The 18,772-nt window shown below is 39.2% G+C and overlaps 1 protein-coding gene across 1 annotated transcript in view; it reads left to right on the forward strand.

Moving 5' to 3' along the window:
• The window catches only part of grk3 (G protein-coupled receptor kinase 3), a 279,830-nt gene that overhangs the window by 231,139 nt on the left and 29,919 nt on the right, over positions 1-18,772 (forward strand). The window contains exons 14-16 of the mRNA XM_060843555.1: positions 3,701-3,767; positions 6,431-6,531; positions 15,593-15,659. Coding sequence (XP_060699538.1) covers positions 3,701-3,767; positions 6,431-6,531; positions 15,593-15,659 — 235 coding nt within the window. The remainder of the gene's footprint in view (positions 1-3,700; positions 3,768-6,430; positions 6,532-15,592; positions 15,660-18,772) is intronic.

The raw sequence follows: 18,772 nt of genomic DNA on the forward strand, positions 1-18,772 counted from the left end.
CCTTTAGAGGAAGGACTGCATCTGGATGGGTGGACATAATATCTTCCCTCCTCATAATTCTATTGTGACTATAATTATATCTGAGTTAATCAGATGCCACAAGAACACATACTTGTGTACTGTAGAGGAAAATGTTGTTTTCTATGCTTTTAGTGTAGTGAAATTGTAAACACATTCTTCATAAAGACGTTTACAATTTTGCTACAACTAGTGAGCTGTATACTTTTCAGCCATGGTGCCACATATAGCCATTATTCAAGAGAGATGTAGATGCTCTAGGTATGTAGATGCTCTCAGCCATAATTTTTTTATACTATTAGACCACCATAAACAATGTGTCCATATAATGGTAAATTTTGTATCCTGATAGCCCATGTTTCAGATAACCTCAATCAGTGGTAGTAATGCTTTCAGCTATGAGACCACATGATAGCCATACTTTCAATCCACATATTGATAGCCATATTTTATATCCATATAATATTATCACTGAAGCAGTCCATGTTCAAGTGCAATAAGATTTGGAAAATATCCAGTCTTGGGCTAACAAGTGGCAAGCAATATTTGTGCCACACAAATGTAAGGCAATGACCCTCTCCAGTAAGAGACAATGTAACCACTGTCCCTTGACATTCAATGGTGTTAGTGAATCTCCCACTATCAACAGCCTGGGGGTTATCATTGACCAGAAACTCAACTGTACTCACCATATGTAGTGACAACAAGAGCACATCAGAGGTTAGGAATACTACGGTGATTAATTCACCTCCTGACTCCCCAAAGCCTGTCCAGAATCTACAAGTCACATGTCAGGAGTGTGATGAAATATTCTCCACTTGCATGGTTGGGTACAGCTCCAAGAACACAAGAGGCTTGACATCATCCAGGATAAAGCAGCCGCGTGATTGGCAGTACATCCGCAAGTATCCACTCCCTCCACTACTGATGCTCTGTAGCAGCAGTGTGCACATCACCAAAGATCCTTAGACACACCTTACAATCTGGAAGGACAAGGGCAGCAGATACATGGGAACACCATCACATGCAAATTCCCCTCTGAACCACTCACCATCTTGACTTAGATATATTACCATTCCTTTGCTGTTGCTGGGTCAAAATCCTGGAATTCCTCCATATTGGCATTATGGGTCTACCTGCAGCACACGACTACAGCTTTTCAAGAGGGCAGCTTATCACAACTTTCTCAAGGGCAAGTAGGGACAGGCAATAAACGCTCGCCAGCCAGCGACTTTCACCCCTCTTGAGTGAATAAAATAAGTATCTTCCTATGAATCTGCTTAAATTTCAAATTGCTTTTACCAAAAGCTACTGGTATACTGATGAATGAGGCAACAGCAATAAAACACAGCCCTTTCCAAATCTAAAGACTCACCAAATTTAAATGCAAACAAGCAATAGAAGTAAAACTACAATCAGATATCTCAACTTTCAGGACTGAATGAATGACAATGGCCTTAAATTGCTTACCCTCCAGTCTGCATCATGATGTTGAGAAATATGGAACAGAATTATGAGTACTAATAACTTTGAGAAAATTGGGTATTACTATTATTCTGCCACCAACATGGCTTTATTCCACAAGTGTGGTGAAATAAAAATATAGTTGCTTCATCAAGTATTTAAAATAAGCATAAGTTCCTGGTGACTTTATTTTTAAGCAAAAATAAAGATGAGCAAAGAAATAAGCAAATCCAGGGATAATGGAAATAGATTTTCTCAGGTCAGCACATTATAGAGCGGCTTGAATAATTCTTCTTCATTCTCTTCAAAGAGAAAACCAACCAATGAAGCACAACTCATTGCTATTTAAATGTGGTATGGAAGATGGAATTCTGTACAGCTGAAGCAAATCATACTCTTTGATGTTGCCCTTTGAAGAGTTGGACAGAATGATCGAATAAAGAGAAAGAGATGGCAGTCACTGCCTGTGGGATGCTCAATTTGATTGATATAAATGATGCCTTGAAGTATGGTAGGGTAAAAGTCAGAGAAGCCAGAGAGATCAGAAGAGTGAGGGAAAAAAAATGAAAGAGTCCTTTTGGTATTAGACCCAATGTCAGAAAACCAGCAGGGGAATAAATTAGGTAGCTTGTCAACCCATTGAACATTTGGGTTAGGTAGACCTCCTTTTTTGTGCAACAGGACTGCTACCTGGTGGTTCAAAAGACAAATTACATCTTACTTGTAAAATAAAGGTGATTCCCACTCAGTATTTTGGGTTGTATACCTACAGTGTATATTAGCAAAGATAATATGTCTCAGGATGAAAGAGGTGAAATAGATCAACTAGAGTAGATTTTGTCTCTTTGGTATAACTTATGAATGATGAAAAAATTGAATTCCACACTGAGAAAGTGTGTTCTCAGATGTCAAAATAAAATGTCAGCTCTCCTGAGACTACTTGAGAAAATGCATTTTCAGATACAAACTTGAAGGCACCATATTTAATTCTCTCTTTGCAGTGAATTTCACATGTTTCATCTGTAGCAACAGATAGGACACAACAAAGAAACAAAGGCAAAATTATTCAGCGTTTATGATGATAATCACTGTTTATTGGCCCTTGCTGGAAAATACATATGTGTGGCTGTCAGATGAGAAAAGCATTAACTTGACTTCTAGTTGAATAGTTTTTAGACGCACAATGTTTTAGTTAAGCCTGAAGCTCTGGCGGTCTGTTGGTGCTCACATGACCATATGGATACCACCGGACAGCAAAGCTGGTGCATTCAGGAGAAATGGAAAGTGAAATCGAGTTTTTTTTTAAAAAAATTAAACTGTCTTGGGAAGAGGAATCTGTGTTGTCAGCTAATTTATTTCAGTGCTTGACTTTTCTCCCTTTCACTCCAAATCATTATCTCTTGATGGGATATAGAGCTAACAGTTTTGAATAGCCTTTTGTTATATATCTTACTGATTCAACTATGAGCACATATCACATGCAAGCTAATTCTCACATGGGCACTTTTGAAGCAAGAGCTATTGAGAAGCAGAAACCATGGCTCCATGCCGATATAGGCCTCCCTAGCAAAGATGTGCTGTTAGCAGTGTCATTGCATAGAAATAAACCAATTCCACACCTGACCAGATTCATAATTCTTATTCTGCATGGCCTGTTTTCATTCTATGCAGTTCACCTTTTACTGAGCCATTAGAGCACCCCCTCCCCACCATGATGACACAGCCTTTAATCATCTCCAAGTACCCTGTTCTGTTTAGAATTCCAATGTTATCAATGAATCAAAATGAAACTTCATTATACCACTGTTGAATTGACAGTAGCTACTCAATGTCTATAACTGACATACATTGTAGTAATAAACAAAGTTGTTTGGGAAGAATAAGAAAAATAATGCAAACATTTATCATGTGTCCTTCTCTTAAAAGAACAGTGTTGAAAATAATTCCTACCAATGAGTAGGCTTCTGCCACACTCCATGTGAGCCTTCACATTTCAAAGGATGTTAACCTTTCAACCTCAGTGTCCAAATTCCCCCATTCCCAAAGAAAATTTCTGATGTAAACATTTGAGTTGTTAAATTGAGAGATGAGTGCCCTTTCCTTCCTTCTCCCTTTTCTACTGACATTTCTTTATTTCCTAATGGTCATGTAATTGATGAACAATGTTCCAGTCAATCTATGAGGTGTCTAATAATAAACTTTATTTTCCTCCGATTAGGCACAGTCCATTCCGGCAGCACAAAACAAAGGACAAGCATGAGATTGATCGCATGACGCTCACAATGGTAAGAAAACCGATCTCGACAAAGACATCATTCACAAATGTTCCAGATTTAGAAAGTTTTCCTAAATGGAATTGTCACGCTGGGTCATGACTTCCGAATTCTGTCAAAGATCTGTTGGAATATTATACGTAAACTGATTTAATAAACTGATAAACTCACTTAGGTTAGTAGGAAATAAACATTGTTATGGTTAACTTTGATTATTTGATTTTATAAAATAATTCTTTGGGTAGCTTAGAAAAACCAACCAAAGGAACAATGAGATTAAAAACAGGAAAGAACAACAATATTAGAAACACTCAGCAGGTCTGACAGCATCTGATAAAGAGAACCAAGGTTAAGATTAGATTAGATTAGATTACTTACAGTGTGGAAACAGGCCCTTTGGCCCAACAAGTCCACACCGACCCGCCGAAGCGCAACCCACCCATACCCTTCCATTTGCCCCTTACCTAACACTACGGGCAATTTAGCATGGCCAATTCACCTGACCCGCACATCTTTGGATTGTGGGAGGAAACCGGAGCACCCGGAGGAAACCCACGCAGACTCGGGGAAAATGTGCAAACTCCACACAGTCAGTCGCCTGAGGCAGGAATTGAACCTGGGCTTCTGGCACTGTGAGGCAGCAGTGCTAACCACTGTGCCACCGTGCCGCCCACCTATTAACATCTCTGATCTTTCATCACAACTGATGAAGTGCTGCAGATTTGACCATTTCCTGCAAACAATTGATTGAACCATCAATTGTTTGATCTGGTTATACCATCATTGCATTATGATATTATGCTGTCCAAATCAAAATCTACTCTGTATTTAAAGATCATAAAGGAATGCAGGACAATCCCCAGCTTCCTTCTCTTCACTTTAGATTGACTTCTTCAACCTCTGTTGCCTCCTCCACCCTCACCTCTGACATTAAATGTAGAAGCTTTTGGATCTTTTTGGATCTTTTGTCACAAAAATCAAAACAATTCACTTACCTGTCTCTGCAACTTCCCTTCCCTCGTCTGTTAGGACAACCTTCCCCAAATGTTCTCCATTGTCCTAATTCTGGAGCTGATTCTTTCCCAGCTTTTAGCCAACTCTTCCTAAGGTACCCTCTTCTTGTCATTTTCATGAGACTCACCTCCCCATCTTCCCTTGATAATTTTTGGACTAAATTATTGATCTCAGATTCCTTTTCTGGACTCCACATTTACTGATACCACTAAAAGTTCTCTATCTTCAGCTATTGTTCCAGTCCACCCTTAACCCCATATCCTTTCAAACTGACACCTTATATCCAATCTCCCTTTTCCCCAAATGTCTTGAAAACATATTATCACATCTTAAATGCCTTTCGATCATTTCCACAATTTTAAATTATAAATCCTCCAATCAGGTTTCTTTGTTGGCCACGATATTGAAACAGCCCTAGTCAAAGTCATTTAAGACAAACTGTGTGATGTGATCATCATTTATCATCCCTTTTCTACTAACTGACTACATCATGCTAATCCAACACTTCTCTTATGTCAGCCAGTCAGATGAAACTGCCTTTGCTCCATTTCATTCTTATTTATCTAATTGGAGTCAGAAAAATACCTGTCATGATTTTTCCCTCCACTCCTGTGTTATTATCTCTAGAGACCCCAGGCATCTACCCTTCTTCCCTTTCTGGACAGTTTCCCTATGTATTCCAACAATGCTCAGCTATATCTTGTCACCTCGTTGAACTCCTCCACTATCTCTGATTTGTCATACTGCTTGTCTGAGATCCGGTAACAAATGAACAAAAATTTCCATCCATCAATTATTTTAAAAAGCCTTTGTTGGTAGTCCACACACATCTCATTAAAATTAAACAAAAATGCTGTAGATGCTGATGGAGTGGCGCTCCGAATTCTAGTGTGCTTCCAATTAAACCTGTTGGATTATAACCTAGTGTTGTGTGATTTTTAACTTTATAAACCATCACCAAGACTGCATGCTTCTACCTATATAATTTAACTTGGCTTTGATTCTGACTCTGCCTCAGCACATCTCCCAGAGTCCTTCATTGATACCTTTTTCATCTCTAGATTTGACTATTGCAGAGACTTCTGGATGGCCCCTACAGTCTATCTTCGGCAAGCCTGTGCTCATTCCAAAATGTTGCTGCTTGTATTTTAACTCACTCCAATCTCATTCATGCTCACTGTGCATGCTTACCCTCACTGGTTCATGAGGGTAATTAAAATACTTAGTTTTAAGATTCTCATTTTTGACCTCAAAATCCATTGCAGTCTTGCCACTCCCTAACCCTATGGACTCCCTCGAAGACTTAGAAGGCTGAGAATGATGCTGTCTCTGAGTTTTGACCTGTTACACATCAATTTTCATAATCCACCATCAACACTGTTGTCTTCAAATGAATTGGCCCTATTTTCTGGACTCTTACCCTAAATTTCAGTGTTGATCTCGCCTCTTTGAGGATGATCTATAAAACCAATCCCTTTATTGAGCATCTGGACATTTTTCTTGATGTCTCCTTGTGGGGTTAGATTTTTTTTGTCAATACTGCGCTAATATGACCTTTGTAGTAACTGAGGATGGGGGAATTGGTGTTTGGTGCAGTAGAAAGGAATGTATAGTACAGCTGTCAGCTTTGATAGTGTTTAATTTTTATATTTCTGCCTCAGAATGTGGAATTACCAGATTCTTTCTCTGTGGAGTTGAAGTCTCTTTTGGAAGGCCTACTACAGCGAGATGTTGCAAAGAGGCTTGGGTGCCTGGGACGAGGGTAAGCTGGAGCTTTATGATTTCCTTATGCTTTGGAACAGGTTGCAGGTCTGAAGCACTATGTGTTGAGACTGTAGCTTCTCAGTACATCATATGGTAAGTGCTGGTTGAACCTGACCTTAAAACAATAATGCAGCTTCATGATGCCAATGACTCTAGGTACAAGAGTTAAAGCTAGGAAACTTATCCCAAGTGTGAAATATGACAAGTTGGGGTTATATGATGCAAAATAAAAAAAAAATAGCCAACAGGTTTGATGTGGAATGAGATTTATATGTTTTAAATATCCTATGTGTTAAGTTTGGATGTTTGAATTAGTGACGTATAGCTTTGCTGTGTGTCTGAAAGGATTAATAATAAACCTAAGTATTTTTGTAGCCATGGTGACTTTTTTTCCAAAAGCAGGTTAGGAAATCTCTTTTTTTTTAAGAGCTCATGGGAAGGTTTATGTCATAGCAAGGTAAATAATTGTACTCAAGGTTCTGTTGAAATTTGTGTGCCTTTTTTTTTAAAAGTTTAAGTATCCCAGCAATGGTTTCCTACCTTTCCAGTATCAAGGCACATTTCAATGAAACGAAAATTCCCCACCGCACCCACTTTTTTCAACTGAACTGATGTGAATATCCATGTATGCGCAGTGTTGAATCTCCACACATGCATGTTATCAAACTTCTATATGTGCACAGCCCTGGACGCTTGTGCATGAGCAGTCAGTGGGGGCTGTGGTACTGCAGTTAATGCCTTCAAAAATCAACAGTGAACCTTCTGAGGAGATTGGAAGTATGGACATGGCCTCGATGCCGAGGTAAAGTGGCACTGCCTCCTGAAAATTTCATCCCACACTTCTTACCATGTCATCATAGCACTTGAGAAGTACTGGTTTATTGAGAGAGAGGCCTTTTCAGTTTCACTTTCAGTTTGGGTAGTTCTGCACATGTTTTTCATGTCAAAACTGACTTCTGAGAAAGGGAGAAAACTGTCACATTTGTGAATATTAGTTTGCTTTAGAGTAAGGGGTTAGTGATAGTCCCAGGCAAGACATTTTGGGATAAAACTGTGAAGACTGGTTTTCTGAAGTTGGGTACATTTAAATTCAGGGCAATGCCATATATTACTTGGAGTCAAATTAAACCCATCGAGATGTTGGAGAAAAGGATTTTCTGGTGTGAGCAATGCTCCCATACAGGGATGTTTTGGGGGCCTATAACAGAGCATTTGTGGGAATAATGAGATTATATTTCACTGTGTATTTCAAAATTTTTAAATTGTGTAATAAGTAAATATTGTGCTTTGTCCTAATTTATCTTTATTCATTTTGCTTTGTAAACTTATGTTTTATGTTAAAACAATATCGGCAAAACTGCATGTTTTTGTTTGTGAGATTTCACCTCATCACAACCAAAACAAAACAAATATGATCTATCAATTCAAATTCCAGTCTGGAACCTGACTTATCTAGTCATAATTTCGGCAAGGATTATAATATTTGGGACTCTTGGCAGGATTTTTGAATTCAGTGAATTCAGGAGTACTGTGTGCAATTCTAGTCACCCCTCTATAGGAAGGATATTAATAAATTGGAGAGGGTTCAGAAAATATTTACCAGCATGTTGCTGGGAATGGAGAGTTTGAGTTATAAAAATAGACTAAATTGACTGGGACTTTTTTTTCACTGGAGCATAGGAGATTGAGGGGTGATCTTGTAGAGGTTTATAAAATAATGAGGGACATAGATAAGGTGAATAGCAAGGATCTTTTCCTTAGGGTAGGGCAGTTCAAAACTAGAGGATGTATTTTTAAGGTAAGAGGTAAAGGCGTTAAAAAGGACATGAGGGGCAACTTTACTACATAGATTGTGGTTTGTATGTGGACTGAACTGCCAGAGGAAGTGATGGATACAGGTACAGTCACAACATTGAAAAGACATTTGGATAAGTATATGCATAGGAAAGGTTTGGAGGGATATGGGCTAAATGCCGGCAAGTGGGACTAGTTTGGTTTGGGAACATTGTCAGTGTGAACTATTTGGACCAAAGGGTCTGTTTACATGCTCTATGAGTCGGTCTGTTTCCTATAAATGTAATGGCAACAAAGTAATTCTGGACAGAAACGTGCATGAAATTTGAAGATGGATTTGCATGTTACTAAGAGTTTTCTGGAAGTCAAATAAGTAACAGTGGATTGTTTAAAATTTTTGACTGAAGCTAAATGGAAAGAGTTAGCAATATGTGGAAAATAGAAGTAAAAACATAAGGATGAGATGCTTCAAATGATTATTTAACATTTAGTCCGGTAAGAAATTAAACCTGAAATCCAGATGTCACCGCTCGAATTATCTAAATTGAAGTTACAAATGAAAAAAAACTGCAAGAAAGAGAAATAACAAGTCTTGAATTGAAGGAGAGAGAAAAATAGGTGGAAATAAAGTTAAGAAAATCTGATGTTGAGGAAAATAGAAAGGATGGGGATAATGAAGAGAGAGGAAACAGAAGAGCAAAGGGAGATGGGATTACAAGGACTTGAACTCTGAAGAGACGGGGAAATTAGAGAATGAGTTAGCAAAAGAAAAACTTAGAATAAAGAAGGCTTAAAAGGTATTTGTTCAGAGATTGTCTCTGATTCCGATGAGGGATTTGATTTAACCAATTTTAGTAAGGAAGGAGTCAAAAGCTATTTTATTTGCAAAGGTAGCCAGACAGATGTAGTGGCCAAGAAGTTGGATTTTAATGTTAAGAGATTTTTGAGATAAGTACAGCTATGACTGTGTACATCATTTTGTCAGTTGTACAACCTACAAAATATGAAACTGGCAAAGTTTCAATACTCAATGGTTATGAGTTTGTGCCTCAAACTTATCAATTGAAATTTAGGACTACAAGAAAGAAACCTAATCAAACATTTGTCGGATTTGTCAGGGGTAAAGAAATACTGTGGGGTCAGTGGTTGGAGGAAAATATTGATAATGTAAAGGAAATTATGATAATGGAGTCATTCAGAAAGAAAGCATTCCTGTGAATTAAAAAAAAAACTTGTGTAGCTGAATATCAAATATTTAAGGTAAGTGAAACAGCAGTTCTGACCAAAATCGATGACATCTTACAATTTTCCTATAGCTAGTAAACAGTATGCAATTCAGCCATGGTTTCACACAGCCATTAGAAAGAGAGATCCCATGACCTGCATTTAATATGGTTCCTAGCTGTTCCATGTATCAAATAACAAAGTTCTGACAGAAAATTCAAAGTTCTGACAAGAGAACCAGCACCTCTAATATTTACTTTGGAGTCTAATGGAAGAAAATTCAGTCTGCCAGCACGATCCTGATCTTCCGTTGTACTTTGGGTGTGGGGGTGCAACAGGTTATCCTCATACAGCAGTCACTGAAAGTCAACATGCAGGTACAGCAGACAGTGGAGAATGCAAATGGTATGTTGCCCTTCATAACAAGAGGATTTGAATACAGGTGTAGGGATTTCTAGCTTCAATTGGACAAGACCTTGCTGAGTTTGGTGTACAGTTTTGGGCTTCTTATTGAACAGAATTTAATATCTTTTACTATCACTTGTACTCCAGTACAGAAGTATAGGAGTACATTGAAAAGTTTTACAATGGCTTTTACTGGCACCATCTTAGGTACAAATCTTACATGCAGAGTAAAAAAAAATCTTTTATACAAAAGTGGATTAAAAGGAAAAGAAAGTAGTAACATTACTTACAGTTGTCAGAGAATGAGTTGGGAATGAAGTAGTTATAACATTATGAAAAGGATTTACATTACAGTCTAATACAGAATTCCATAAGACCATAAGACATAGGAGTGGAAGTAAGGCCATTCGGCCCATCGAGTCCACTCCGCCATTCAATCATGGCTGATGGGCATTTCAACTCCACTTACCAGCGTTCTCCCCGTAGCCCTTAATTCCTCGAGACAACAAGAATCTATCAATCTCGGCCTTGAAGACATTTAGCGTCCCAGCCTCCACTGCACTCCGTGGCAATGAATTCCACAGGCCCACCACCCTCTGGCTGAAGAAATGTCTCCGCATTTCTGTTCTGAATTGACCCCCTCTAATTCTAAGGCTGTGTCTACAGGTCCTAGTCTCCTCGCCTAATGGAAACAATTTCTTAGCGTCCACCCTTTCCAAGCCATGTGTTATCTTGTACGTCTCTATTAAGTCTCCCCTTAATCTTCTAAACTCCAATGAATATAATCCCAGGATCCTCAGCCATTCCTCATATGTTAGACCTGCCATTCCAGGGATCATCCGTGTGAATCTCCGCTGAACACGTTCCAGTGCCAGTATGTCCTTCCTGAGGTGTGGGGACCCAAACAGGACACAGTACTCCAAATGGGGCCTAACCAGAGCTTTATAAAGTCTCAGTAGCACATCTCTGCTTTTATATTCTAACCCTCTTGAGATAAGAGACAACATTGCATTCGCTTTCTTAATCACGGACTCAACGTGCATGTTTACCTTTAGAGAATCCTCAACTAGCACTCCCAGATCCCTTTGTACTTTGGCTTTACGAATTTTCTCACCAAGAGCAACAGCCCAGCACAAGACACCAGGCTCAAGCCCAACATTGCTCCAGCTTTCCAGTCCACTCCTCACCAGCACTCGCAGTAACAAGGGCTCTTGACCAAAATGTTGATTTTTTCTGCTCCTCGAATACTGCCTGACCAGCTGTGCTTTTCCAGCACCACGTTCTCGACTCTAATCTCCAGCATCTGCCGTCCTCATTTTTGCCTAGCAGCAAGATATGTTGCGCTGTACCGGGATTCACCTCCACTGCATGCCACTTAGGATTCCCCACGTGCCGCCGCTCTGGGACTTCAGCCCCTCCGTCATTCTAGGACTCAATCCGTCTGTGTTCATGTGACTGATTCTTGGGTCAGCAGAACTGACATCTGAAGAGAGACTGGATTAGTTATGACGATATTTACTGGATTAGAATGGGGATCTTCTAGAAACCTAAACTTTTTGCAGGTAAATATAAAGTCCCCATAGAATTAGGTTGCTCTTTAATTTGAGAAACAACCAGTGTGGGAATTGAACTCGCCATGTTGACATTGCACTGCCGTGCAAACCAGCCATCCAGCCACCTGAGCTAACCAGCCCCCCATAAATCTATGCCTGAGACTAATGAACCCAGAAAAATGGAATCGCATTCCAAAAATATGAGGTAAACCGTTTAAAGACTGAGATGAGAAGAAATCCCTATACCCAAAAAATAGTAAACCTGTGGAATTCTCTGCTACAGAATGCAGTTGAGGCCAAAACTTTGAACATTTTCAAAAAGGAGTTAAACATAGTTCTTGGGGCTAAAGGATATCAAAGTATATGGGTAAAAAGCACAAACGGTGTTCTGGGTTGAATAATCAGGGCTAGTCAGACTGCATTTGTAATATTATGAACAGTTTTGGGTCCTGTATGTAAGGAAGGATGTGCTGAGGTTGGAGGGAGTCCAGAAGAGGTTTACAAGAGTGACTCCATAGATGAAGAGGTTGTCATTAGAGGAGCAGGTGATGACTCTGGGTCTATGTTTGATGAAGTTTAGAAGGACAAGGGGATTCTTATTGACACTTACAGAATACTGAGAGGCCTAGATAGAGTGGACATGGAGAAGATGTTTCCACCAGGAGGAAAGACGAGGACCTGAGGACACAACTACAGAGTGAAGGGACACCTCCTTAGCTCTGAGATGAGCAGGAATTTATTCAGCCAAAGGATGGTTAATCTGTGGAATTCATTGCTGCAGAAGGCTGTGGAGGACAAATCATTGAGTGTTTTTAAGACAGAGATAGATAGGTCCTTGACAGGTAAGGTATCCAGGGTTGTGCGGAGTATGCAGGAGAATGGGGTGGAGAAACACACCATCCATGATTGAATAGCAGAGCAGATTCAGTTGACTGAATGGCCTAATTCTACTCTGTCTGATGGACTTGCAGATAAATGCTTGGTTGGGGAAAAACCATTTGGGGAGGACAGATACAGCAGAGATGGACAAACCTGGAGGATGAAATGGAATCCTTAGCATCTGAGGAAGTGTTGGCTGGGAAACTGGGAGTTGGGGGCCTCATAATGAATGTTAGTTGATGACTTCACATTCAATATTTCTGGAAAAAGCTCACAAAGAGAAGGGTCTGCAATAGAATGTGTAAAATGGAGCCAAGGGTGGAAATTGGATTGCTGAGTGTCAGAGTTAATCTTGTTGCTCAGTGCCAGGTTAATCATCAATTGTTTCTTTGTGGCAGGGTTACTGTTTATGTTGTGTTTGATGACAGATTTATGATTGATTTAGTCTTATTCACTGTCATAGCTAATTGTGAAACTTCCTTGCTCAGTGTCAGAGTAACTGCTGTTACCTTGTTGCTGAGCAGCAGGGGTACCTTCCTAGGTAACACCAAATTTAATAATGTCTTTCTACAGGTTAATCAGTTATTTGGCTTATTGCAGATACTATTTGCGTGCATGTATATTTCATACAGACTTTAGTTTTTGTATCTTTGTCAATACCTTATTAGTTGATACTTTATTGCTCATTTCCAAGGCTTGTGATAACTTGGTATAGAGTGCCATTTTGGTAATGGATTTTTTCCTCAGTGTCAATTTTAATGATTACCACTTGTTCTCTGCCATGGTTATACAGTAAGTTCTCATGTAGCATTTTGGTTGTATTCCCAAACATGGTTAATGTTCAGTGAAATCACTTTAAGCAAATCACATTTTCCCATTGACACCATTGTAAAACCTGTAGTGAGGTTCTGTAGGAGCCTCCTTATCAGAAAAAATTGAAACATTGTCTTGTAACTTGAAACACTTTACAGGGTTAAATTTCCACTTCAGTATATTAAGAATGTAATATTTAAAATCAATGATGTAAAATAAGTTTAAGAATATATTATACAATATGGAAACTTTTTACTTGCCTTCCACTCACTGCTGATCCTGTTTGGGACACATTGCATTGTTTGACCATCCTGGTTGCTACAGTTGCTTCTTGCAAACCCTCCAATTTGTGGCTGCTCTTCGCCAGCTCTTCTTGTAGCCTCTGCTACTCTCAGTCTCACCTTCTCACTTACCTTTTCTCATGCCTAACTCCTCTTCCCTGTGTCTGCTGCTCACCACTTCTCTCTCCTGAACCCTTGCTGTGAGTGAGAGAGCTGCAGCAATCCTAGAACCTTTTGGATGTGACAATAATGGTGATGTTAATTATAACAGTTTTAGTTTCACCATTCCACACAGTTGGCACCCGCACTTGAGCAACCTCAGAGCTCTAGCTCCAAAGCTTAGTGTCTTTGTTCTGTGATGGTCTTGTCTGGATCTGAGATAGGCCAGAACCATGGCTTAATGGGAAAGTGTGATTTGCTTACAATCATTTCAGTTAACATTTACAATGTTCAAATACTGAACTAGAGCTCTGAATAAGGATTTACTGTATAACCCTGGAAATGAAGCAGGTCCTTTATTGTGCAAAAATGCTGAACTATGATTGTTCTAATTGATATCCACACTGTAGTTACACTCTCAGGGCCCTAGCATTATGGCAATTCCCTCAGTAAAAGCAAGGTTGCAGGAGAGAGAAGTGACAAGCAACTGAGTCATGGAGCACGAGCTTCAGCATGACGAAAGATCAATGTCAATGAGAGGGTGAGCTTTGCAGCAGCAGAGGTCACAAGTTAAAGCATCAGCAACAATTTAATTTAGGGATTAGGAAAGGCTATGTGTTGGGGTTGGCAGTAAGAAGGTGACGCTGCATTTTGGAGGGTCAGCAGCAACAGATTGATTTAAAAATTGGTCAGTCCAAAATGACACTGGTTGGATCATGGATCCTGATGTAATACTTGTGCAAAACTGCATCTCGCAAATCTTTAAACGAGCATACAACCCCATATACTGGAATACTTTGAAACAAAGCAACACAAAATTGGACAAACATAAATGGGGACTCAGTAAATTGGTGAGATCTTATTGCTCATTATCAAGCATACTGATGATACTATATTACTGAGCCAGAGATAACAATGGAAGCTTATTGCTCAGCGCTAGATTTACTGATACTGTATTACTCAGTGCCAGGGTTGATGATAGTACCTGTTGTTCAGTGTCAGATTTACACATAATGTATTCCTCAGTACCAGGTTTAGGCACATCTTACTGCTCAGCGCTAAAGTTACTGAACTTAGCTGGTTGTCAGCACCAGGCTAACTGATACTATATTTTCCTGTGCCAGGTTTACTGATATAATGTTGCTGTGTGCCAGGGTTATTGATATTGTCTTGCTCTGTGCCAGGGTTATTGATACTGAATTGCTTGGGGCCAAGATTACTGGTCATATTTTATAGCTCTGTGCTAAGTTTACTGATCAGACCTCTTTGCTCTATGTCAGGTTTACTGATATCTTAGTATTCAGTGCCAGTTTTACAGATTACTCCTTGTTTCTTTGTGTCAGTGTCAGTGTTAGTGATTATATTTTGTTCCTGTTCCAGGGTTAACAATTAGCTTTGACACTGAAAACTGCATTTAATGATTATAATTTGTTGCTCATTGCCAGGCTTGATTTCTTGTTGCTTATGCCTAGGGTTACTGATTGTTTCTTCCTTTTAAGCGCTGGGCTTAACTACTATATTTTAGTTGCTTTGTGCCACGATATATATGATTATGTATTGTCCCCCGTTCTTCCCGGCATTAATAACTTGTTTTTGCTCATTGCCAGTTCTGCTTGTGATTTATTGTTGCCCGATGCCAGTACCACTGATATTAGGACAAGTTGAGAAGACACAAACGTCTGCTAAACCTTTAAATCATTTGTTAGACCTCAACTGGATTATTTTGTTCAATTCTGAGCCTCACGTTCTTTCAAAGTCTTGGACAGAGTCCAGAAGAGATTTTACTACAAAGGTTTAGGGATGAAGGACTTCAATTACATGGAAAGACTAGAAACTAATTTCTTCTTACACAGTGCCAGTGTTAGAGTTTACATCCTGTTTCTTAATGCAACAGTTACTGATTATAATTTGTTGTTTGATGCCAGGTGATGAATGTATTTTGTCTCTACAGAGCAGTAGAAGTGAAAGAACACCCTTTTTTTAAAGGCATTGATTGGCAACAGGTCTACTTACAGAAGGTAAGTGGTGCCTCATTTTATGATTTTGTTAAGTAACAAGTAAAAATGATAGAATGTTGGTGCACATTGAATTCTCATGCACAGTGCCCTCGAGTGGCACACTTCAGAAAATTTAGACGTTACGTAGAATTTACCACTTTACAAAATTTCTGTCATTGTGAATTCTGCAGTTTAGTTTCTTGGGTCAAAATCCTGGAATTCCCTCCCTAATGGCATTGTAGGTCAACCTTCAGGTAGACTGCAACGTTTGACATAGGCAGCTCACCACCACCTTCTCAAAGGCAACTAAGGATGGGCAATAAATACTAGCGATGCTCACATCCCACAAAATGAATTTTTTTAAAAAATAAAGGGAAACTGGTACCTGTTCCTCAGACAATAACTAATGTATAGCTTCCCAAATCCTGAGATCTAGAATTACAGTAAGATCCCATAAAATGCAGTCAGAGAATAGTAAACAAGGTTACAGATCACATTTGTTTTTTGTAACTGTACCTTTCCTTAAGGAAACAAGATATGGTCCAAACCAATTGGCTGTTCAGGTATAACCAAAAGTAGCTGAATAAGAATGTTGTGAAGCATGTTGTTTTAGTCACCTTCATAAAAACCAACCATGTCAAATGGGTGCAAAATGAAACATAAATTTTCATATATAATTGATGACCCGCAGAAGGAAGCCTGCAGCCACATGAACTCTGAAATTACAGACCAGCTCCTGTCACAACATGAATTTTCCTTTCTTTTGAGTTCCCTTTCTGGTCAGCGAAATGCATATGTTCAACTAAAGATTTCTCACCATTTCCTAAATTATGACTCTCGCTGCAGAGGTTTTCTATATATTGAATATATTTAGTCTTCAGTAATTCATATGGGAAATGTGGGAAACCTATCTCTGATATACCTGTTAAAGGCAATTGGCCTGCTCTGTGTAGTTATTGATTGAGTTGAGACTCTGTTTATAAAGTCATTTATGAGCCAGGATTAAGAATTCTGGAGAGACATGTCACGCTAATGAACGTTCTCGAAAGACCCATGATGAATATTTCAGCAGATGCTATATCATTGAATGTTGTCACCTGGAACCAGGACTTGACAAAGTTAGGCATGAGGTCTGGGTTGGAGGAGGTGAGGAATCTCATGGCCAGTTCACTTTTATCAGTGAACATCATGTGTATTACTCTGTGTACCTTGTCAGCCAACATCTTCAGACTGGCACAGAGATCACTCCATCATAGAAACTGAAGAATTTCTCTGACTTGCTTGGATCACTTGCATCATTCCAGCTCTTTTAGGTTGAAGTTTGATACTGAGCTTCCTTCTTTTCGGAAAATAGATTTGTATTCATTTAGGAAATGTGTGGAATGCTGATTGTCATCTAACTGTCAATGATTAAGAAGTACTAAAAACTGCATGGACTCAGTTAAAACTAGTCCAAAGTCAACTCTGATCTGTTTTGAACAAAATGTTGAATGTCCAGCAGCATGGCAGTTCAGGTCAGAGAGCACGATGGTATCTATGAGCAAACTGGCCAAGGCCTACAGTTGCAGGAATCTGTTTCTGGCAGTGATGTCTGGGCCCAGAATTGTGGGCCTGTTGATAGGATGAACATAATGGCAAATAATATTAATAGTGGCCTTGCTGTAAGTGGCTGAGATCATGAGTACAATGAAACTACAATCAGTTGGAGGCTGTTCCATCAAACAGTGGCCTGTATAAGTAATTCCAAATGGAAGGAGAGTTGTTGCACAAAAATTGTAAATCCTTCGAAGTGGGACTTCAAACATTATTTGGGATATTGAGCTACTGCATAGGTGAATGATGTGCAGCTTCTCACAAGGTCATTAGAAAGATGAATTGGATCCACTGTGTTTCCTTCATCCTTAAGAAAGTTAGCAATCATATAAAATTGATTGTAAATCATCTTTTAACTTAGCTAAAATCTGTTATTCATAATCAGAGTGCTCTTTCATAAAATGATGAGGGATTGCCTTGTATTTAGTATTAAATGTGCTGAATTGACTATCTTGGCTAATAAATAAGACAACATGGTGGGTACTTAAAAGGATCCCCGTCCATGGTCCAAGAGGAATTGTAATGGTATTCTGTTGATTTGCATCAGGACATTTGGATTGTTATGGTTTCTCGGTTCAGCCTGGGTAGTCTTTCAGGAACTACTCTGAAGCTCGATAAAATTTACCTGAGGCTCTCTTTCCTGACAAATGTTCCACACAAATTAAGTTTATCATATGTAAGACATGTTTAAATAGTTTTCCATCAATGTTTAAAATTCCAAACCATGTGAAAGATCTAGGAACAAGTCACAAGTGCGTTTGTCACAGTTGAGGTGCACCTCCGTGTTCATGTCTCTGCCAAAAGCCCTCAGATGAGATTTTTTTGTAAACAGAAATAAGCTCTAGAAAGACAATAGATTTAAATGACATGGTGACTGGTACAAGACAAGCTGCTTTTTGTTTTGGTATTTTCACTGCACTAAAGGCAAACTTGTGTCTCAAATTTCAGTTTCATCATCAGTTATAAGATATTAGCCATGAGAAGATACTGGAGGCTGATAGGCAAACACAAGCTCGCGTTTTGACAATGTCCAGTGTCTAACAGCTAACATGTTGCTCAGGCGAATAAGCTGCTCCCTATAATGAAACTTCCATTTGACAGTGTGTGTGTGTCCTTGCGATCATCTGCATGGCAACAAATCGTGAGATGTGTCGAAGTTTCCCACTTACTAGGAACTCCCAGTAATTGCTGTCATCCATCAAGGGCTGAAAAACACTCGTCAGTTAATTACACAAAAACTTATGGTTTTCCTGTGATTGGGAGAGAAGATGTAACAAGATCTCTTTGAAATTCAGTTGTGTCGTGTTATGCAACTGAGATTTAAACCCATTCATTGATCTATTGGCAGGTTTGATAATCTAGTATTTTGCCAGACAGATCTGTAATACGGTAAGTCATTATTCATAATTGATGACACCCTGGACCACGATTAGAACCTGTTATGGACTCGGCCATAAACCTCATTCTTGATTAAAGGCTCTTGCCCGAAACATCGATTTTCCTGTTCCTTGGATGATGTCTGACCTGCTGTGCATTTCCAG

The sequence above is a fragment of the Hemiscyllium ocellatum genome, chromosome 24, assembly GCF_020745735.1.
Source record: "Hemiscyllium ocellatum isolate sHemOce1 chromosome 24, sHemOce1.pat.X.cur, whole genome shotgun sequence".
Classification (NCBI taxonomy): domain Eukaryota; kingdom Metazoa; phylum Chordata; class Chondrichthyes; order Orectolobiformes; family Hemiscylliidae; genus Hemiscyllium; species Hemiscyllium ocellatum.